This window comes from Lissotriton helveticus, chromosome 5_1 (genome assembly GCF_964261635.1).
Source record: "Lissotriton helveticus chromosome 5_1, aLisHel1.1, whole genome shotgun sequence".
NCBI lineage: Eukaryota > Metazoa > Chordata > Amphibia > Caudata > Salamandridae > Lissotriton > Lissotriton helveticus.
Window position 1 is genome coordinate 940,137,191 of NC_136065.1, and position 23,107 is coordinate 940,160,297.

General features: G+C 42.0%; 1 protein-coding gene across 7 annotated transcripts in view; it reads left to right on the plus strand.

Annotated features, from left to right (window-relative positions):
- Positions 1-23,107, plus strand: part of CC2D2B (coiled-coil and C2 domain containing 2B) — a 1,917,855-nt gene that overhangs the window by 1,774,036 nt on the left and 120,712 nt on the right. For all 7 annotated transcript variants that reach the window (XM_078643430.1, XM_078643434.1, XM_078643435.1 and 4 more), the window contains one exon: positions 6,060-6,173. In XM_078643430.1, coding sequence (XP_078499556.1) covers positions 6,060-6,173 — 114 coding nt within the window. The remainder of the gene's footprint in view (positions 1-6,059; positions 6,174-23,107) is intronic.

Here is a 23,107-nt window from a genome sequence, read left to right on the forward strand (position 1 = left end):
ATAGGCCATGCTTGCTCACCATAACACTACGAATGCCTCTGTTATGCTAATAATGCCCATCATTAAACCAGGGCTACCACTGTGCCACAGCTGGATGCCCAACATTTATTAGTTATGTCCATTATTATGGGAGAAGCAGTTGCCACTCTGTCAGGAAGGGCTAAAAGCAGGCCAGGCATGCTCTTTATATGTCAGTGATGGCAGCAGGTATGTAATTACTAGACTTGTATGCACAAAATAGTCAAGGATGAAAATGTTATGGCTATGGCACAATTATACCATGAACGGGCTCAATTGCGTCTGAGAAAATACTCTTATGATGGAGACCAGCATACATATTTAGCGGTCCTTGACACTAGTAGTAGCTTTAAGGAATCAACACTGTTTATTAGGGAAGGACACAATGTCACACACCCACACCAAATTGAATGTGAGGCTTCTAACTTTCTCTGCCCTGGATGCATACTCTCTCCTTCTCAGCTCTTTGGTTGATCATGCTACCAACTAACTAATTTTCACTCTAGTTCTTGCAGTCACACACTTTGGTGGGTCAGCCCCGGTTACTGGTGCTACTATTCTTTGATGTCACACCACGTGCGACTGATAGAGCCGGGCGTATGACATGGGCAATCTAAGTCTTAGGTAGATTTAAAGTGGATAAAGATGGTTCATGTGATGCCGTAGCCTCCACATGCTTGAACACCCTCCACAAGACCTTCAAATGGATGCCCCCCGAATCCAGGAAGACCGTCACCCACACATTCATCACCAGTAGGCTGGTCTACGGGAACGCCCTCTACGCCGGAATCAACAAACCTCTACTCCACAAACTCCAGACCGTCCAGAACGCCGCAGCCAGACTCATCCTCAGTATCCCACGACAAGACCACATCCCCCAGCACCTACGAGTCCTCCACTCGCTACCGTCGAAAAAAGAGTGACCTTGAAGCTGCTCACACACATCTACAAAGCCCTCCAAAACACCGGACCCCAATACCTCAATTAAAGAATCTCTTTCTACGCCCCCAAAAGAAACCAGGCCTTGGCCGAAATCCCCTGCATCAACAGAACCAGAACAGGAGGCAGATCTTTCTCCTACATTGCGGCCAAGACCTTGAACAAACTCGCCCTCAGCATCAGATGAAGCCCCACACTCCAAGCATTCAGGAAGAGCCTCAAGGTCTGGCTTTCCGAATGACCGGAGCTGCCCAAATCCCCCACCCCCACACCCCCAGCACCTTGAGACCCTCACAGGTGAGTAGTGCGCTTTATAAATCCCTGATTGATTGATTGATAGGCCAACACAGTGTGTGTTTGAGTGTTATCAAGAGGCCCTGCCATTAGTTTGGCTGTCTGTAACTCTTACGGGTAATGAAATGAGCACTGCTGCCTTCTTTAATATGCACAGAATCTCTGAGATCAGCTTGGTGTGGCTTCACCTCTGAGAGCTACTTTAAGGGTGCTGGTGAGCTACCAGTAGCTCTTGAGCTACAGGTTGGATACCCCTGGTCCAGATCTTCTGTCACAGGCATCACTTCATATTTCACCAAGTCTCTCCGGTGGCCCTGACCATCCCAGTGATCCAGTTGTCCTCCCAGTGAGGGGCAGATTCCGTTACATTCCTAACCTTTAAGGATATTTGGAAAGATTCATTATTGTATCAGTGGGATCTGAATACAGTATGTTGGGGATACAAAACATAATCCCTCCTAATTCCTGCATCCTCAAAAACGATCTGGCCCACGTTTCTGCCCAAACATTAACTGTTTTGGAATGCTGAGACAAGAGGCGTACTTCAATGTCTTTCTATTGACGAAATCAACTGTAGGCCTCCATCTCATTCTCTGTTTTAAGGGGTTGGTGAGCTTATTAAAATAAAATAATTTCAAGATCAACAACCTGTAAAATCTCTCAATGATTCTCTCAAGCCGTTATGTTATGTCATTTTTCCCCTTCATGTTCAGTTTGAGATCCTAATGCTTGGACTGAAATCTACACTTAGAATACTGTCAAAAGTCCTGCTGTGGGCGAGCTATCTTCATAAAAATTGACTATGTTGTCCATGCAGTTTTCTGAAGACAAGGCAGGAGCATGTGCGATGCATCAAACCATGACACATTAAAACACCAGTAGTGACTTTGCTATGTAACCAGTGTGTTGGTCCTTGGAAAGACCATTCTGCAGATGTTGTTTTTGCCAGTGGTTGAAGCAGAGTGCCATCCCGTCCAGTATACCCACAGCTTCAGCCAAGGCCTGTTTCAGATTCTTGGAGGCATGGTAACCTGGCATGGTAACCTACAGCCCAGCAGGAATAAGATAAGTGTCTCAAGGCTGGCAGGAGATCGCCTGGCGTGACTAAAACTATTGTGAGTTTAGGTACATCCTAGTTAGTTGTAGAGAGTGCTGCATTTTACCTTTCAGTCACTTCCAAACACTGCAGTTGAGAAAACAAGATCAATGGGAGGGAAAAAGTCGAAGGTGAGAGTCCAGTTGGTAAACAGAAGTTCCTAAACTGATAATTTTAGATTATATCCTGAGAGGAGATCAGCTTTATCAATCCCTTTTCATACTTTTTCTGAATGTCAGTGGCTTGATTTTGCCCTCAGATCTTGGACATTATATCGTTTGGGACCATGATTTCCTAGAGTCCTACTGACAATTTTCATCTGTTTAAAGACTCTTAATTGATGATGTGTAGCTCTATGATGCAAGGTCTAGTTTGGCTTGCATTAAGGTGGTAGTTTCTGCAGATCTCCTAGTTTTTTGATGTGACAAGCCTTGTTTATGGTGTAAGTTCTTGATTCTAGTTGTCTTCCTGACTAAGGTGATGACAGTTGTAATAATGATCGGCGGCAGTCCCCATCCGTGGCCTGTGTGATGTGTTCTTCATAGCTGGAGCCACTGCTGCCAACTATACAAACAGTGAATCTTGGTGTCATATGATATCAGTGAGGCAATAAAGTAATGGCTGCTTTCTGCTTACCTCACCTCTGGATACCTTGTATATCCCTAACCCTGGTTGTACTCCTAATGTAAGCTTTTGGTTGTGGTAATGGGGCATCCTTGGGGAGCTCTCAATTCATACATTATTGACAGACAGTGAGAGGATAAACTCTTAAAACCAAAAGCTGCCATTTACAGTCCTGTTAGCAATGTGCATCATTTGCTTCACAGTTAAGGGAGCATTTAGTTAAAGTCAGAGTACCCAATATCATGGCAAAAATATATTTAAAATAATGGCAGGAGCAATGAAAATCCACATCTAAGTCTTTGTGGAGGTGGCTTTCTAGGCATGTCTCTGAATAAAAGAACATCCTATATCTCTGAGGTCAATATATATGCAGCGTTGGACTTCACTGAGATGAATGTGCTGAATGGTGTTTGATTGTCATTGTGTGAGTTTTGTTTGTCAGAGAGGACATTCGCATGGCAGACCAGGATATCAGCAAACACAAGGAGATGATGGATGGAGTGCTGAAACTTTTCAGATACTCACCCCCAGTCACCGATCTGGGTTGAATCTATAATCGTGCTTTAGCTCACTTCGCCACCCCAGTTCAGACCCAGCCATATGCAAATCAGTCTTGACCCACTGCCTCATGGGAACAGTCCAGACCGAACTGCCAAGCCAGGTCTTCCCTGGACCAGAAACAAGCATCCTGGGACCGGTTTTTGGGTAACACCCCTCATCAACCATGCTAGCTTGAGTCCAGTAGCAAATTGAGCAAGATACCCACATCTGGGCATACCCTGCCAACTTAGGGCCAACAAAGCAAACACAAGGAGATGATGGATGGAGTGCTGAAACTTTCAGACAGTTACCCACAGTCGCAGATCTGGGTTGAATCCATCATTGTTCTTTAGCTCACTTCACCACCCCGGTTATCAGGCCACGCTTCTTATATACACCTTTTTGCATTAGATGAGAATGTGTTATCTCTGTGGTTTGTTTAATGTTTCTGTTTATGGAGGATTGTGGAAAGGATGATGTGATCTGCCCTTCACCTTTTCTTTCTCTGTCCCATTTCCTACCAGTTGTCTTAAATAAGGAGGGAGGGCGCTCATAACAGTGAAATATTGTAAAGAGTCATGGTTCTTTCTTCTAGGTCCCTTTATGGTTCACCACAGAGTGGATCTTACCAGGGTGTTCTTCTCCTCTTGGCCTCTAAGTGCTGGCAGCAAGTGTTGCCAATAGGTTGCATTGGTTGAAATGAAAGTTGAGTGCACCTAACCTGTGCACAAGTGTGCTGCTGAATATCTACTAGAATAATAAACACAATAAAGGATGCCTTGAACACTGGAAGAATCCAGTGATGCATATGCAGCTCAGACACGCCGAGTTCCAGCAACAAACATGAGAGAGTATTAGCACCATATTCAATGCCTGACCATGATAGCAGCTAAAATATCAATTGTAGATGTTATAAAAAAAAGGTTAAAACCAAGAAGATAGTTTGGTGTCTTCTAGGAAGTATATAGGATGCTACCTGGTGGCTTTAAATAATGTACAGCATCCAAATGACTTTAACAGAGGCCATGCTGGTACTTAATGGCTCGTCCCTGAGACTTTGATGGCATGTAGTCCTTCAGTTCCTGCAACAAGAAATATTTATTAGTTTGACCCCTTCCATACTGAAAATAAGCGGTCAACCATTAATACATTTGCAGAACCTTTGGACATAGTAGTATTAGTATAGCCATTCATTCCTTCCCATGTTGCTTGGTAGGTGTGTGTGAGAACATCCTACGGTGATGATCAGTATTCCAGTTTGTGACCTGCCTTCATTGTTGGTGGCAATAAGGGATCCTCCTTCGAATCTGTGGACATATGGTCCTTAAAATACATTGTGTTTAGTTGTTATCACCTCTGCAGGGGTCCCATTATTTTAGAATTTTCAGATAGCCTAACTCTCCAGCATGTGCAAGAGTTCGTCCTAAATGTGTTATCCAACTCCATTTTATTTCTGTAATTTTATCTGAAGGCCACGGTATCTCCAGTGGACTTGCCTCTTGATACAATGGACTTAAGTAAGGCAGTTGGGCTTATTAATTTATTTTTACCCCGCACATAAAATGGAACGTGTTTCTGTACCTTGAGTCTACCAGAGAGATCTAAAGCCTTCCATCCACATTGAAAGTGAGTCTATGAATCAGGTCATTGAGCGGTATGGCTGACAGGATGTATCATAATGAATTGCCCTGTGACCTTTAGAGGTGCTCTACCAGAAGCATGTCCACATCTTGGACAAAAGCACAGATGTATCCTTTTCATAGATTTGCAGAATAGCAACATAGGCACCCTCTTGTAATTTTCTCTCCTATTAAAGGTTGGAAGTGGGGGATGGAGAAAGGCAACTTTGGTATTGTTAGGCTTATGGAATCTAAATCACAAGCATGGATTACAGTTTGTTATTAAAATGCATTGGCATATCGCTGTCCAGGGTGTAGTTTGTGATTTTGGACTGGGTGAAAGGCAATGTGTTTCATTTAGTTATATTCTCAGGTGGTATAAGAACAGGGGTAGAAAGAATGAGAATATAGTTCTCTGATTATTTGCCTATAATTCCAACATTGTGATTCTCCCTTCCTCAGTCTTGTACTTATTAACTACCTTCCTGAGCTTGAGTTGTGCGCTTTGGAATCCATTGTAGTCGAGTCTCTGGTGAAGCACACTTCTAACGATTAATCCTAAGTGAAGGGGACAAAGTAAAAAAAAAGCTATGGCTGTAGAGGTTTCATTTCTTGGTAAGTGGATTTACCTCAGCTAGCTTAAATATTGTGACAATTACTGGTATTATTAACTCTAACCATCTGTTGACCAGACGTTAGTATCAGCATTAAAAAATGTCTATGCTCTCAAGTGGCAGTACTGAAAAGAAGTGATGATAGATGTATTTGTTGCTGAACGAGCAGAATTGAAGAGCTCTTCATAATATTTTACTGTGGAGCCACTTGATATTAGGAGAACATTCAAACCAGTTATACCTTAGAATAGTGATAGCGCAAGGTAAGATAAAGGTGTTTGGATAAACTAACTTTTCAATGTTTTCATTTTGCAGCAAAACATCTGTTGGGCTGTGGGCAACAAAGAAGAGCATGCAGTACTTCTATGCAACTACTTTTTGTTTTTTAAAAAGAAGGCCTATGTGCTTTTGGGAACATCGATGTTAGAAGTAAGTGAAAAGATGTTTATAAGACATTGCATTCATTAAAGTGTTATCTTACTGGATAGTTGCAATTTTAAGGGAGCAAGCAAATGCTTTTATTTAAGTGAAAGCCATCTCCAAGACCTTCTTAAAGTAGCTACCTTCATCATTTGATGCATAACCTTTATATACGGTGAAATAGTTGTCATCACTGTTAGTCCATCTTGTGTGTTTTTTGATCAGTAAAATATTTCCTCTCAGGCTTCCTTTGTAGTGTAGTTCCTATATTCCCAATAGGCTCTGCGCATTGGAATAATATAAACAGTAGTGTAGACGTAGGACTGAGGTCGACTAGGTCTCTACTGACTATATTAGACTTAATTAGTTTTGCCAGCTAGCTCAGAGGTCACTAGAAACTTTCTCGAATAAACAAGGAGGAGTTTAACTTCCCTGGATAGACAAGAAGGGATTAGCTTCTGACAACCATATAACATGACAACTTTGCTCCCTCAGAATAAGAGTGTATCTCTAGAGTCGTGTGAAAACAATAGACAGCTATTTTGCTCAGTCAATCGTGCATACTTAGTTTCACCAGAGTGCAGAGAAATAGAGAGACAGGCGTTTTCAATAAAAGGTGTTATTTATTGAGCAGTCTTCTTTCTCATGCAAGAGAAATGAATTGCCATAATTGCAATACTTACATAAAGTAAAGTGCGTACAGTAAAAGGAGTGTTATAAAATAATACTGTAAAAGCATTGATATGGTTTCTTAGCCATATGATACTTTAAAATAGATAAAATATATACATACATAAATACATTGACTAACGTACTCAACTGGTGCTTCTAATCTACGCCTACCCCGGTGTACCTGACCTAAGCCTAATATGTGGGAAGGAGTAAGTAAGTAGCAGTTTAAGTTAAGTTGGTTTTGCCAAGAATCTGAGTCAAGAATTCTCTTTAAGGGTTTAGTCAGCTCCGTACCTGGGTAATAGAAAGCAGGAGGTCTGGTATCTCTCTCTCAGGACTCGATATCCCAGCAACCCGCGAGGGCGGCTGGAAACACCGGAGCTGGATTTTCTCAGCTGGAGAAAAAGACAGCGTCTTTCTCAGTGCGTCAAAGGGAAGGGGCGGCGTCCGTGGGCTCTCGCATCAGCTGGGCTCTCGGGCAAGTAGATAGCCGCTCTGCTCCAAACCACCGTGTGTTTGCTTAAGGCAATGTTGGTATATTTATACCTGAAAGGTGCCGGGTTTGACGTAAGGTTGGACATAAGACGTCAATAAAGATGTCACTAAGAACTGGCTGTTCTTTCAGTGCTTGCAGGAGTTCTAGGACAAATCAAAACAGGAGCATGGGGATTTCAGGTTGCAGGAGGTTTGTTTTGTTTGAAGAACTCGTTGTACTCTCTAGGAGTCTGGGGAAGTAGCCTTGCTTAATTTGGACTGCATGGGCTACGAATAAATATGGATATGATTCTTATGCCTTTATAAGGATATTATTTATTATAACCACATAAGGGCATAAATCAGGAATATCGAATTAGGGTCCTAGATAGAAATACAACACCCACTCCACAATCTAATGTCCCTCATTACTAAAAACTAAGCAATAGTAAACATATAATGGTGCATGTGTTTTCCAACCCACCCCAAAATACATAATTCGCATTTGAAATGGTATATGGTAAATACACGAAAATTAGTATTGGTACTGTACGCTTTTCAAGCAGTGGTATCATTCAGTTAAAAAATGCATATATATATCAGCTGAATGAATTGCGAAAATTACACATGAAATGGCTCTTAATACAGAAGAGAAGGTCGAGACCATTCCTTCACATAATAATACAAATGCTGTACATGTGCTAGAGGCTGAGGTAAAATATTGTCTCTAGAGTTCCTAAATTAGAAGCTCTGTTCTCTAAGAATAGTTCTACTTTCAGCAGAGTCCATGTGCCAGAAAAAGGTAAATATTTTGCAAGTGAAAAAAAAATAATTTCGTTTTCGGGGGAAAAAATAGTTCCAAATGTTTTCAGTAGCTTTTGTTTATCAAAGCTGAAGGCCGAATTCAGAGTTCATGGAACGCTGTGTGCTTGTTGCTTAAAAAGTTATTCTTTCTGTTCAGGGGAGAACATCATTTCAGACAGACTCGCAAAAAATTGGTCTACGACATCAGGTGAAAGTTCGACCAAGTTTGAAAATGCCAAAACAGTGCATGTGTGAGAATGATTGCTATCATCGATGTCAGGATCAGCAATGCTCACAGAAGGTTGTACCTGTGTGATGCTGCTCTCATCTCGTACTCCACTGCCACATACTCATAGTGGTGAAGTCTCAACGAATGCCGTCATCAGAATGGGTAGCCGCTGGGGACAACACGATGCATGAGCCGTTACAGGACCTAGCAAGGTATCTGTATCCATTGGTACTGCTGATGGTAGTGTAAGACAGACGTCCAACACGCATTCTTCTCCGCATAGCATACATCGAAGCACAGGTAAGATGCACTTTTGCCAGATAGGTCTGAATGAAAGAAACCAGGTCATATTCAGATCTCTTAGCCGAGCTAATCCGAGGACTTTATTTATGCGGTCCCGATAGCGTATAGCTAGTATCGTTTCTTCCATCATTGCTGGAGTCTTGTCTGCGACTTGGCTTGCCATATCGGAGCAGAAGGATCAAAAATAAAATTCCTGCCACGAGTCCTAAAAGTAGAGGTAGGCCGCCAAAGACCGAATGGACAAAATTGGGAAAAATACTGTTTCGAAGGGTGTTAACAGTCCCGAAAAAATTGTCTTAAATACATGTGCGATGCCACTGGTATCTGACATGTTTAAGATTTGGCTTAGCATTTCTACGAAATGCACGGGGCAATTTGTTGATAAAAGGGTATGTATCTCTGCCGTTGTCCTTGCAACTTGCAGATCATACGTTTCTTTGGACGAGGTCAAAAGCACAGTTGTCTGTAAAAGAATAGACTTCATTCTGCTTAAAGTATCAATTCGAATAGAAGAGATATTCAAATAAGGCCATATTGCCGCCCTCAGGTCTGGAGTGCTGTTTGGATACAATACTTGCATACAGCAAGTGACCATGGAACTAACGCTCACGAGATAGGCTTTCCCTGGCACCATGCCACAACAGCTGTGGTCATTTATTAGAATATAGCTCCCGTTAAAAAGCTCTCTAAAGAATGGCTCTATCTGTGTTGCAGGAGTGCCGTGCAGGTGACGTGAAAGGTTATTCGAAGACGCCCCATGCAAGTTAATACCTTGACACAGAAGTGTACCGCTTAGTGATCGTTTACAGTTTTTACCACTAAGAAATACATTCTTTTTCTTTTCACTGTAACATGCGTGTGTATAAGGTAATTTCCATCTTGACTTGATGTACCCTTTACCCAACCTTTCATACTGGCCCGCTGGTATATACTCTTGGCAATATTTAAATTGGAAAGTTGTTATCGGGATTGTAATTATTCCGTAAATTATCCATTCAATGACCGGTCTTTCTGACATTGTCAATGGTAATCTCTCAAGTTTTTCAATGCTCAGAATCGTATACTCTGCTCCTTTTTGTGCCAAGCTGATTTGTTTATCAGTAAGGTTAAAGATAGAGATTAATGACGTTGTGTTGATTAAACGCCATGGTACGTAGCCTGAACGCAGATTTTGCAACGTCCAGCCAAGCTGTACAATAGAACGTATTTGGGACTGACCATGTTGTAACATTAGTAAGTCCTGCTCTATTATATCAATAGCAGATGATACAATACTGTCCAGTGAATATATTCTGGAGGACAGAGTCGTTAACCCATTGTCCACAACAGAAAGTGGTTTTTCCAAATTAATACAATCAATTTCTCGTATTTTTTCTGCTGTTTCAATTTGCATTACTTTCCAAGCTTCGTTGTACGCAGCGTATATACCGGCCGCTATGAAACGTTTTTGACGCTGTTTGCGTGGTCCCAGTATAAAAATCACGCAAGTCTAGCACCGTCTTTAAGTAAAGTCAGGTGTTGCTTAAATTCAGCCAGTGTGGATTTCTGTAGCCATTCAAGGCAGAGTTTCCCTATACTGTATGTTGTAACTATCCCTGGATGTTGTCTCTGGGAGTATCTAGGGTCTGGCCTGTTCAGTTTTAACCCCTGTATTTTGTTCAGGAATCTATCTTGACAGTTATTTGTGTCTGTGGGCCAGATCAACCATTTTTTCCAATCAGGATGTGTTCTGTTTTGGTATAAAATATGGGATACGTCTATCTCCATATCAGTAGTGCTATTACTATCAGGTATGGGCTTTGGAATAGACGGTTTGTTTAAGTCTTTAATTTTGGCTAGGCCAAGACAGGTAGTCTGTTGAATGGTGTCATTCAAGAATATTAATTGTTCTGGGATCATGCAGGCTCTAAATAATGCTTCTAAACCTTGGACCTGCCATTCTTTTGTACCCCAGATGGTTTTTGTTTCAATGTTGTTTTTCCAGAAATCAAAACCAAATGTAATCATTTTTTCATAAAATGTTTCAGAATAGATCAATTTAGTATTTGTCAGCAATGTTTTCATTCCTGTCTTATTTAACATTTTAAAATAAAACGTTTCTGCATCACTTGTGTTAAACCCTGAGAAGTATGGGAATTTCTCATAAAACGTTTTTGAGCTGCTTTTAGGTGGTGTTGCACAATGTTCCCATTGATTATAATTTAAAACATTTCTAGGTTGAGCAGATTTATGCAAATAGTGATGGCCAAAGTGATTATAATAGTACATTTCTTCATAATTTGATGAACCCTGTAAGTAATCATGTTCTGTAAATTTTGCTGACATTACTAAATCTGACATCATATTATTTATATTTTCAAAGTCCCAATCATCAGAGAAAGTACTTGGTGTTACAAAGTCACTTAATGAAACCTTGAACTGATGTGGATATTTCAAGAGCTCAATCGGGCCAAAAATGTCAAATTCAGTTCTGTCCCATGCTACCCCACCGGGTATTTGATTGGCTGTGACGTGCACTGATGATAGTTCTCTTTTCTCGATGTGAGATGACTTGTGAGGCTTTAGGACCAAGTTGATGTTCTGACCTGCTGTGTCCATTGTACTGTATTTTCCTTCAATGAATTTTCCCAAACAAAGAACCATGATGAGCCAAAGCAGGAGGAACAGTACTCCTAACACAATCCAAAATTCAATCCATGGAGAAATCAGATAGGTTTCTTTGAGTTGAAGAAAGAGTTCAGTCACTTTGTCTTTCAAAGTTTTTGTTGCTGACGTTTCTTCAGGTTTGCTTGGATCTTCAGAAAAGTCATTGAAGTTGATGAAGTAGCCAGATGCAGTTCTGTCAATTGTTGGAATTGCTTCCGGATTTTCATTTGCTTTTGGATTTTTCTTTGTTTCATTAGCATAGTCTGAGGCTACATCGTTGTAGACTGGTGTTTCTTGACGAACTGTTGCAATTTGGGTTTCAAGAGGCATAAGTTCCATGGCTTTGTTGCATAGTCCTTTTTTATTCACTGCAGGTTTATCGAATGTGATTAGTCTCTCAGTTTGAACCTCTTGTATTGTAGCAAATTTTGGTACTCTGCTATTTCTTGGGAGTCCACTGGGCCTACTACTTATTATTGGCCACATGATTGTGGTTTTACCAGGTCGATGGATACAACTCGGTTCTCCTTTTTACCAGCAAGGGGCGGTAGTACAACTGATCTTGTTCCGCTGACAGCTAAGACAGGTACTGCTTTTCTGTAAGAAGGCCCAAATTCCTTCTTTACCGCGATCATCTCTCTGACCAGATCCCCAATCATTGGAATCCAGACAGGTCTTGCTGGGACAGGTGGTTTTTCTTCAGTGGCTGTTGGCTGTTGCTTTAACTTTATGTTGCTCAGGTTTCGTCTTGTTTCATTTAAGTCCTGTAAAACAGCCAAACGGTCTTTGATATCAAAGCATTTTTCTTCTACCACTGAAGTGTGACTATCAAGGTCCTGAATGTGCATTCTCGTACCAAACAATAGTTCGTACGGACTGAGACCTTTTAGAGAATTTCTTGGCAGATTATTAAGACTACGTTGGACACTTGTTAAATGTTGGACTCACCCATCACCCGAACCTAATACCCTCGCCGTTATAGATTGCTTTATGTCCCGGTTTTTTCTTTCCACTACCGAATTTCCCTCAGGATGGAAGGGACAAGAGTACCGCAATGCAATGCCCATGCTAGTCATGGCCTCCTTATAAGCCCGAGAGCTAAAAGCAGGACCCTGGTCAGAATGTAGCATGCTAATTGTGTATGTGCCGATAAAGACTCGTAAATCTTTTATAACAGTTCTGGCGTCAGCCGAGCGCTGGGGCCACATCCAAATGAATCTCGTGCAGGAATCCACTGCGACCATGATATATTTATAGTTTCCATCCCTTTGTAAGGGACCACAGTGGTCCAGGTAAACACACGCTAATGGTTTATCTGAGATTAGAAGGGGCGTCTGTGCTGGTCGTTTCACTGTTGATACTTTCATTCTTTGGCATATTACGCATTCTAGAACATAGTTCCTAGTTTGTTTTCTCATGCGCGGCCACCAATATCTTTGTTTTAATAACGATATTGTGGCAGAAACACCAGCATGTGCAGAAGCCAGCCCTTCGTGTGCCGCTGTAATTAGTCCTAACCTGTGTTCCATGTTTGGAATTGCCCTATCCCCCACTCCAGGGATTTGAGCAAAAGGAACATTATTCGCATCAGTTATGTATGAGTACTTTACTGGAAAGCCTTTCGGGAGTGTATTTATATCATCTTTTACTGAAGCACTGACAGCTTGCATTATATCGCTGTCTATTTTTGTTTTTGACCGGGTGATAGCAGCTACGGAAGCCGTTTGCACAACTGCCTTCGCAGCTTCGTCAGCCAATGAATTCCCCGCAACGTGAACGCCATCACGTTGATGACTCAGTGTATGTATCACGTGAGTCTTTTGTAGTTCTTTCTGTAAAAGAACTACTTGTTCCCAAAGCGTTTTATGCTTGATTGTGCCACCTTTTGCATCTTTGAAACCGTTTTGAACCCAGTTCTGCAAGTATTCATTATAAGACTGAACACAGTAATATGAGTCGCACACTATTAGTGAGGGGAATTTGCGATCAGTATTTTCAAGCGCCATCTTAAATGCTAAAAGTTCAGCTCGCTGAGCTGTACAATCTCCTAGAGATTGGGTTTTAGTGACCAGTGGTCTAAATTTTCCTTCGTGCCAACGACCTTTAACAATTACGCACGCAGCACTGTAAGCTTTTTTACCCCCAACTGCGTGTTGTGCTGATCCGTCTGTATATATTATACAGCCGTAATGTTCTAGAGGCAGGATTTCGTTCGGCAGAGGACATTCATATTCATATTGTAGAAATTCTTGTGTTTTTTAATTAGGATCAAATTTGTATACTACGTCTGTTGCAGCAAGAGAATTAACCCATTGTATCCATCTCGGATGTAGTGCTTTAGCATTTGGAATGCTTGCTTTTGTTACTGCTTCTAGGGCAGGTCCTGGGGTAACGATTATTATTCGTTTACCTTGTGCTAGGGCGCTTTCTTTTGCTACAGCAGTCTGAACCGCAGTTAGAATTTTTTCGGTTGAACAGAATTTAATTTCAGGTTGTGTGTACAAGTGTGATTTGTAAGCTATTGGTACCGTTTCTCCCTCATTAGAGGTCAGGTACGTGAATCCGCATCTTCCTGGGATGACTCGGATTACAAGGTTGCGTATGTTTTCACGAGTTTGTAATTTTGTTTTAGCTAACATGTCTGTTTGCAATGATCTTAAAATTTCTGTGTGTTTCTGAGTCCAATTGATTGGTTTGAAATCAGGTTTTATTAATTCATAGAGAGGTTTAACCCTCTCTGCATAATTTAGAATGTATGTTCTTCCGAAATTCAGGAAACCTAGTATTGATTGTAAGTTCTTCAGCATTTTAGGTGCTTGGAGTACAGCACACTTCTCTAAGAAGTTGTCTGCTAGGCTTTTGCCTTCACTTGATAATTCATATCTTAGAAATAGGACAGTTAGATGGTCAATTCGTGACTTTTTAAAGTTGAATTTGTAACCCTCAGCTGCAAACCAAGTATTATGGTGTTCACTCTTTTCAAGTGAGTCTCCAGGTCATCATCTGTGAGATAGATGTCGTAGACATAAGATAATGCCTCATCATCATATATTTGTAGTAACTCTGTTACGCTTGCTGAGAATAATCCTGGGCTATTCTTGAATCCCTGTGGGAGTTGACAGAAGTGTTTTTGCGACCCCATTATTGAGAAAGCGGTTCAATACTTGCTTTCAGGTGCAATGTTTTGACAAAAGAATCCATTACAGATGTCTAATGTCGTTTTTTATTTTTTGCCCACGATGTTATTCATTAGTGCTGCACTGTGTGAGTTTTGTACTGCAAATGTTTTGCAACAGGAATTTAAGTGTCTGTAGTCCAAAACTAGACGATATGAATCCTCTGGCTTGGAGACAGGAAACAAAGGATTGTTCATTTGTGAGGTGCATGTTTCAATCACCCCCTGATATTCAAGTTGATCTAAGATCTCCCTGACTTGCTTTTTAGCTTCTTGTTTAACTGGGTACTGCCTTTGTGCAGTGGGTTGACATTTTAACTGGATTTTGTGAGGAGGAGAGTCCTCATCTCATCCTACATGATGTTTATATAATGCACGAGCTTGGGCTACTGCCCATTTTCTTGCAAGTGTATATTTTTTATGAATTGGAATATGATTTGAGAAGGCAGGCATAATCATTTCTTTGCCATGAGGGCACTCCCTGACAAACTCTGGTGGCCAGTCCTTCTCAGCTAACAGGATGTCATAGCCTTTCGAAAGGTTATCCCAAAAGAGACCCCTTACTTTCCTAGTCTTATCTCCCTCCATACGTAACGTGATTTCGTATATTTTATGAGGTTTGCTAACTCTGGTATCTGCAGTTTCCACTTGAATGTATTCATTATTGTCCACTGTCTCCAGAAGATTCATCAGGATCTTGCGAGCTATGGTCACTTCTGCTGCGCTGTCTAGCATTGTCTGGGCCCACTCTCCGTTTTTCAGTTGTGTCCTCAGTATCCTCGGCATGTTTAATGTTTTTAATACTGGCTACCTTCTTTTTTGGAAATTTTATTTTTTTACTTTGATGAGCAGGTTCCTTGTCTTTGGACTTGACGTGCTCTTCTTTGTGTTCTGACCGTCCTCTTCTTTCCAAATTTCTGTGAGGAAGTCTGAAAAGATCTAGAGGGACGTGTATCAATATCTAGATATCTATCAGGTTTTCTCAATTTATCCCTATCTCTAAGGTTGTATCTTTTCTCAGAGGGCTCCCTCTGGGGAGACTTGTTTCGTTGGTCCGGAGATCTTTCTCTCCGTTGAGGAGACCTTCCTCTGGACTGGAATCATTTTTCTTTGGGAGTGGATTGTTTATTACCATCCCAACTCTTTTTTGCAGTATTTAGATTATTTTTAATAAATGTTTTTTCAGGATTTTCAAGTAGTTGGGGTTTTACTGGTTTCCCACCCAAACTATCTCTACCTAGTTCTTCATAGGATTTTTCTATGATTCTGGCAAGTTCAAAAGGTTATTCTGCTATATCTGTTTCTTTCAATTTCTGGCGGATCACCACAGATGCTGCTTCTCCTTTTATGTTGGCTAATAATATAGCCGAGACCTGCTTGAAGTCTTTCAGTAATTTCATACCCAGAGTTAAAGCAGGTTCTGGACCGTATTCATGTTGAATCTGTCTTAGCACATCTGGTATAACCGCCATGGACGGAACACCATGTGTTTTTGTGTAAATGGAAGCAAAGACTGTGTCCCAAGTGTCACAGTCCTCCACATGTGGTGCGATCCCCATTGGAAGACAGATAGTCAGAATTCTGTGTTTCTCAGTAGGTGTAGTATCAGGAAATACTGCCTCTATTTGAGTGATTTTTTGTGCTAACCAGAATGGAATTTGTTCTCGTTTTGCGGGTGTTTTACCAAGGCATGATTGTATGTTCTGTGGTGTAATTTTGTTTGTGTTTCCCTGATGAGGGGTCAGCTGTGGAATGTTAATAGCTGGTTGGACTGTTGAAGTCCGCATTACATATTGGACTAATTGTCTACATATTTTAATTAGTATTTTTAGCTGAGCTAAAAGTTCCTGGTCTGACATTTTATCAATGTCTGGATGTGGTGTGTAGCTGGCTAGAACCGGCCACGTTGCTCCTGGTCTACCTAGCGGACCGAGCCTGGTGATGTGATTTTTATTTTTTAGGGCGCCTTTAAACCAGAGCAGGTGCTCTTAGTAATTTAATGGGATTTCAACCTCCTCGAAAGGAGTGTATTCATCCGGAGGTTCCTCTATTTCGTAATAGTGGAATTCTTTTGTTACAGCGTTTGCTGCTGGAAAGTGTATCCATGAATAGAATACCTCTATCTGCCGATATTCATGGGCCTCTACCACGAATATGACTGTACCACCTCGTGATGATAGTCCATTTTCCATAAGTTTAATAGTTATAGTTCTTCTTATATTTGCCGGAATGTAAATAGCATTCGGGTCATTCTGTTGGACATTCGTGTCATCCAACAACCATTGAGACGCTGTAGCATCTCTTTCTTCGTCACCTTCCGGCATTTTACTGACAGAAAGTTTTTTGTTGCACAGCAAGTTTCAAGGAAACAAAGATTAGGTGCACAATATTTTGGAACACTGTATCCTCCAACGTTGACTAAACCAAAAACTATACATAGGAATCTCTTCCTACTAAGTTCCGGCGGATTTTAACCTTTTACCCACTCCAGACGTCTTTTGGAGTATTTACGGGAAAAGGGTTCTGTGTGAAAAAGCAGGACTGAGTTACTCTAACGTCTTGCGTTAAATTATACCCTTACCAAACGTTGGGCGCCATGTAGTGTAGTTCCTATATTCCCAATAGGCTCTGCGCATTGGAATAATATAAACAGTAGTGTAGACTTAGGACTGAGGTCGACTAGGTCTCTACTGACTATATTAGACTTAATAAGTTTTGCCAGCTAGCTCAGAGGTCACTAGAAACTTTCTCGAATAAACAAGGAGGAGGTTAACTTCCCTGGATAGACAAGAAGGGATTAGCTTCTGACAACCATATAACATGACAACTTTGCTCCCTCAGAATAAGAGGGTATCTCTAGAGTCGTGTGAAAACAATAGACAGCTATTTCGCTCAGTCAATCGTAAATGTAAATTGAAATGTAAATTAATACTTGTATAGCGCACTACTCACCCGCAAAGGTCTCAAGGTGCTTGTACGAATACCGCTGTGGAACCCATCCTGGCTTTCCCTGTGAGGTGTCCACTCCTGGGCACCCCCAAGGTGGAGGCCAGGCATCCTTAGCGTTGTGGGGGCCGTTGTGGAGATTAAGCAAGCTATTGCCCAGAGTTGCAGAGTGGGACTCCATGATTGGAATAGGCACCGAGGCGAGAATTATCAGGTCCGTGGAATTTTGAGCCCAAGACCCGCCAAGGCGGGGAATTGAACCCTGGTCCCGGGCTAGACCTCTGCATCAGGGTCTGCCGCTCTAACCATTGAGCCACACTTCTCCACCATTGAGCCACACTTCTCCACCATCGTGCATACTTAGTTTCACCAGAGTGCAGAGAAATAGAGAGACGGGCCTTTTCAATAAAAGGTGTTATTTATTGAGCAGTCTTCTTTCTCATGCAAGAGAAATGAATTGCCATAATTGCAATACTTATCATAAAGTAAAGTGCGTACAGTAAAAGGAGTGTTATAAAATAATACTGTAAAAGCATTGATATGGTTTCTTAGCCATATGATACTTTAAAATAGATAAAATATATACATACATAAATACATTGACTAACGTACTCAACTGGTGCTTCTAATCTACGCCTACCCCGGTGTACCTGACCTAGGCCTAATACGTGGGAAGGAGTAAGTAAGTAGCAGTTTAAGTTAAGTTGGTTTTGCCAAGAATCTGAGTCAAGAATTCTCTTTAAGGGTTTAGTCAGCTCCGTACCTGGGTAATAGAAAGCAGGAGGTCTGTCAATGTAAATGTAAATTGATACTTGTATAGCGCACTACTCACCCGCAAGGGTCTCAAGGCGCTTGTACAAATACCGCTGTGGAACCCATCCTGGCTTTCCCTGTGAGGTGTCCACTCCTGGGCACCCCCAAGGTGGAGGCCAGGCATCCTTAGCGTTGTGGGGGCAGTTGTGGAGATTAAGCAAGCTATTGCCCGGGGTTGCAGAGTGGGACTCCATGATTGGAATAGGCACCGAGGCGAGAATTATCAGGTCCGTAGAATTTTGAGCCCAAGACCCGCCGAGGCGGGGAATTGAACCCTGGTCCCGGGCTAGACCTCTGCATCAGGGTCTGCCGCTCTAACCATTGAGCCACACTTCTCCACAGGTCTGGTATCTCTCTCTCAGGACCCGATATCCTAGCAACCCGCGAGGGCAGCTGGAAACACCGGAGCTGGATTTTCTCGGCTGGAGAAAAAGACAGCGTCTTTCACAGTGCGTCAAAGGAGAGGGGCGGCGTCCGTGGGCTCTCGCATCAGCTGGGCTCTCGGGCAAGTAGATAGCCGCTCTGCCCCAAACCACCGTGTGTTTGCTTAAGGCAATGTTGGTATATTTATACCTGAAAGGTGCCAGGTTTGACGTAAGGTTGGACATAAGACGTCAATAAAGATGTCACTAAGAAGTGGCCGTTCTTTCAGTGCTCGCAGGAGTTCTAGGACAAATCAAAACAGAAGCATGGGGATTTCCCAGGTTGCTGGATGTTTGTTTTGTTTAAAGAACTCGTTGTACTCTCTAGGAGTCTGGGGAAGTAGCCTTACTTAATTTGGACTGCATGGGCTACGACTAAATATGGATATGATTCTTATGCCTTTATAAGGATATTATTTATTATAACCACATAAGGGCATAAATCAGAAATATCGAATTAGGGTCCTAGATAGAAATACAACACCTTCAAATCCTAATCTACTTAGTGAACTTGTATGTTCATATGTGGTATGTGTATAGCAACACTCAGTTTTTCCTATGCTTTACACATCATACACAGATCCTAATTTTGAGGTCAAAAATTGTTTGACGGCGCCCAGGTTAGGGGCTGTTTGAGTGCGGCCTTTGAGTGGTGTGGATGTCATGGACTGAAGTGCAACTCCGACAAGTCGGAGTTGCTTTTCTTTGGCTGCACTTCCGAGCCAGACTGGAAACCCTGGTGGCCGCAGGACATGTTCCCTCCTGCCAGTGTGTCCTTGAAGGCCAAAAATCTGGGAGTCATTATCGACAGTGACCTATCTTTCGGACCACACATCTCTTGTCTTACCGGGAAATGCTTTGGCATCCTTCGGATGCTTCGTAAATTCCTCCCCCTAGTGTCCATCCAGCACAGGAAAATCATCGTCCAGGCGCTAGTTGGATCTAGGCTGGACTATGCTAATGTTTAATTTCTGGGACTTCCCAAATATTTGGTTAGGCGCTTACAAATTGCCCAGAATTCAGCGGCCCGAGCCATTTTTGGTCTTCCAAGAAGGGCCGGAGCTGCTGATCTTCTTTCAACTCTACATTGGCTACCCATCGCCAAAAGGATCCTTTTTAAAACCTTGACCACGACCTTTAAGGCCTTACATGGCATAGGCCCTAAATACATTGCAAAACGACTTTCTTGGTACCAGCCCTCTAGGTCCCTTAGATCTTCCTCCTTATTCAAAATAACCGTTCCTATTATCAAGCCCGCCAGAGCTGGAGGCCAGTCTTTTCGTTATTTAGCTCCCCGTGCCTGGAATGACCTCCCGATTTCCTTAAGACAGGCTTCCAGCCTTTTTTCCTTCCGAAAGGCCCTCAAAACATGGCTCTTTCCTTAACTGGCTTTTTCTGTTTTTATGTTTCCGTTTCAGTTGTTATGTTGCTCCCTTTTGGTGGGTACCTTCGCTAAAGCGCCGGGATGCTCCGTGGAGTGGCCGTGCGCTATAGAAGTACAAAATTAACATAACATAACATAACAAAAGTAAAATAATCTACTGAAAAGCGAGGATATTTACAATTCACACATGCAACGTCATATCCTCCTTATTTGGAAATAAGCAGATATCTTGCCTGCAGATACTTCTCTAGCTCTGCCATCTGCTCCTCAAATGTGTTGAGGTAATTTAATGATAGCTGATCTAACTCGATGTAAAGTGGCTGATCCACAACGATATCTACTGGAGACATGGCTTTGAATGACCACCATGGAAAGGGTTGAAAACTTCAAAGGAAAGGTAAGCAGAGTCTCAGCATATTAGGGAGAATTGATACGTGACCGCTAACAATGTGCACCAACTTTTGGGGTACATTCACAGTGACAACATTTGTAGTTGGAAATTTTGCCAGAAGACAAAAGCAGTGGCGCTTTTTCTGCCAGAGTATTTCCACTCCATAGGACTCTTCAGATTTGCAGTTGAGCACTTTGGTGGAAACACCTCCACCACCACGTTTGGTAACTTTAAATATGGAAGATTTTCCTCCTTTGCCTTGGAGGGAGAGGTAAACTCATCACTGTTGTGGTTTGAAAATCTACTGTCCAAATACCTAATCAAGCCCATAGTCATAAAGTTGGCTGATTGCCACTTTAGAATCAAAATAAATCCTGCTGTGAAGGACATTGTGCCTTTTGGCCATTCTATTACCTTTCGGAGTTTGCGGAAAACTTGTAATACCCTTATAGGTGGTTTATTTTGCTGGTATTTAAAGCACTGTGATCACCCTTATGATGCATTGCAGCAATCTCTGTTGTTTTTTGCCAGCATGTTTCTTACTCCCTCGCTTGTCTATTTTTTTCTGTGTGATGTTTTCCTTGTTTCTTTTTCCTTGGAGATATTAGTGTTGGACCTCTTGGATTTGTGTTACTGTTAGAGGTTTTTATTGTTCTAGAAATGATTTTCGATGTAAATGGCCATTCTGCTGCAACTTTTCCTACTACCTACTAATTGCTGTTCTATCTGAGGAGGTTTTATGTGTTATTGAACTTTTCCTCCTCTATATGTGATCCCTTCTTTGAGGCACTTCCTGTCTTTGTGTGTCCTAACTCACTGACTGGTACCGTGGACAGTAAAAGAGATTGCCCATACCTCATATCTAATGATATCAGAATTGCGAGCTACAATTGCGTACAGCTATTCAGACATATGTTTTCTCATTCTACAAACCACCATTGATTATCCCATAATTTATACCAGTGTCCAGTTAGAAATGACTAAAACTGATATTATTTGTGAATGCTTTAAGCTGTTATCTCCCTCAAATAGAGCTTTCAAAACAGAAAATATTCAGATGGACAAATCCTGCGGATTACTGTCTGAACACCAATTTAGTTTACCCTTTAAGATACAAGCACGTATTACTTGTCTTCCCCTAGATCTTGTGCCTTAATGATTTATTTCTGGTCATCATAAATTGGATCATCAAGCATACTGATTGTGTACTAAGATCACACACCACTAGCTTTGTATTTTATTTATGCTTAAAACTAACAGACAACACAGGCGGTGGGCACATGCCAATGCTTACTGCTCACCAATGCTCTCTATATTCAAATGTTTTCTAAATCATTTGATATGTACAAAGAGAATACTTCAGCTTCCAGCTTATCAGCTTATAGCTGGGATGTCATGAAGCCTAAAAAGCGAAGAAACAACTGGTTACAAAATTTAGGGGCCCATTACGATGGCGGGCGGAAAAAGTCCGCCCACCAATGTAACGGAATGCAGGACCATCCGCAAGGGCTGCGGCGGTCCCGCACCTGCAATCAGGATGCCACCGTGGCATCCCCTATTCCCAGCATTGTGACGGGCAGTGCTCACAGCACCGCCCGCCACAATGCTGGGTATGCACATAGTGCATTGGCATGCACAAGATGACAGGCACCGTGCCATGCCTGCCACTTTGTCAATGCCAATCCAGAGGGGTACCATAGGTACCCCTATGTGCACACCTCACACCCCCAACTTCCAATAGCAAAGACCGCATGCCTTTCGATGGCGGCAACACCGCCATGGAAAGGCTGATCTCCGCCGTAATCATAATATGGATGGCGGTGTCTTGCAGATACCGCCACCATATCAACCATGTTTTCCGCCCAGTCGACGAGTCTACCGGAGGAAAAGCGGAGGCCGGTCTTTCCAACCGCCACTGACCCCCCTAGTCATCCTAATATGGCGGGGGTCTTTGAGGTGTGGATGGAGGGCAAATTGCCCCCGCCAGGCCAGCGGTGACTACCACCGGCCCTGCGGGGGCGATCCACCCGCCATCCTAATGGGCCCCTAAGATGGCAAATGGCAAAATATCACCAAGAACACAATCAGTTCTATCCCGAAACATTAGAAACCATGCATAATCTATACCTATAATCAATGACCCTATGGTTGATGCAACATATAATAATATACTTACACGACTTTGTGATACATTTGAGGAAGGTCATTTTATGTGGAAGATATTTACAATATATGTAACGGGAAAAGTGGTTAAAATCATGTTTCTAAAGTCATACATAGCAAGACCAAAATAGAGAAAGACCATGAGGCCATCCAAATTATTAGAAATCTCTCTGCGTAAAAAATTCTGACCATACCATCGTACATATAGAGGATTAAGTTAAAACGATTCAACCTGACAAGACTCTTGAGAATGGACAGTTTGTCTCATCTCCTCAGTAATTTCTGGGGGAAAAACAGTTTTATTCTAAAATGCTGGAAAGGAAAGCTACACACATCAAAATTTTGTCTAGGTGAAAGGTTCAAGGGCTGGATTTAGAGTCCATTTATTTATCTTCTTGATAAAATGGTGATAGCTTCCAGAAGTCACAGGTTCAGTTCCAGTAGTGAAACGGATTATAGGTCCAAAGAGATCCTGCTAATAAAATACTCACGTACTTTTTACGCTTTCGCCTACCGTGCTT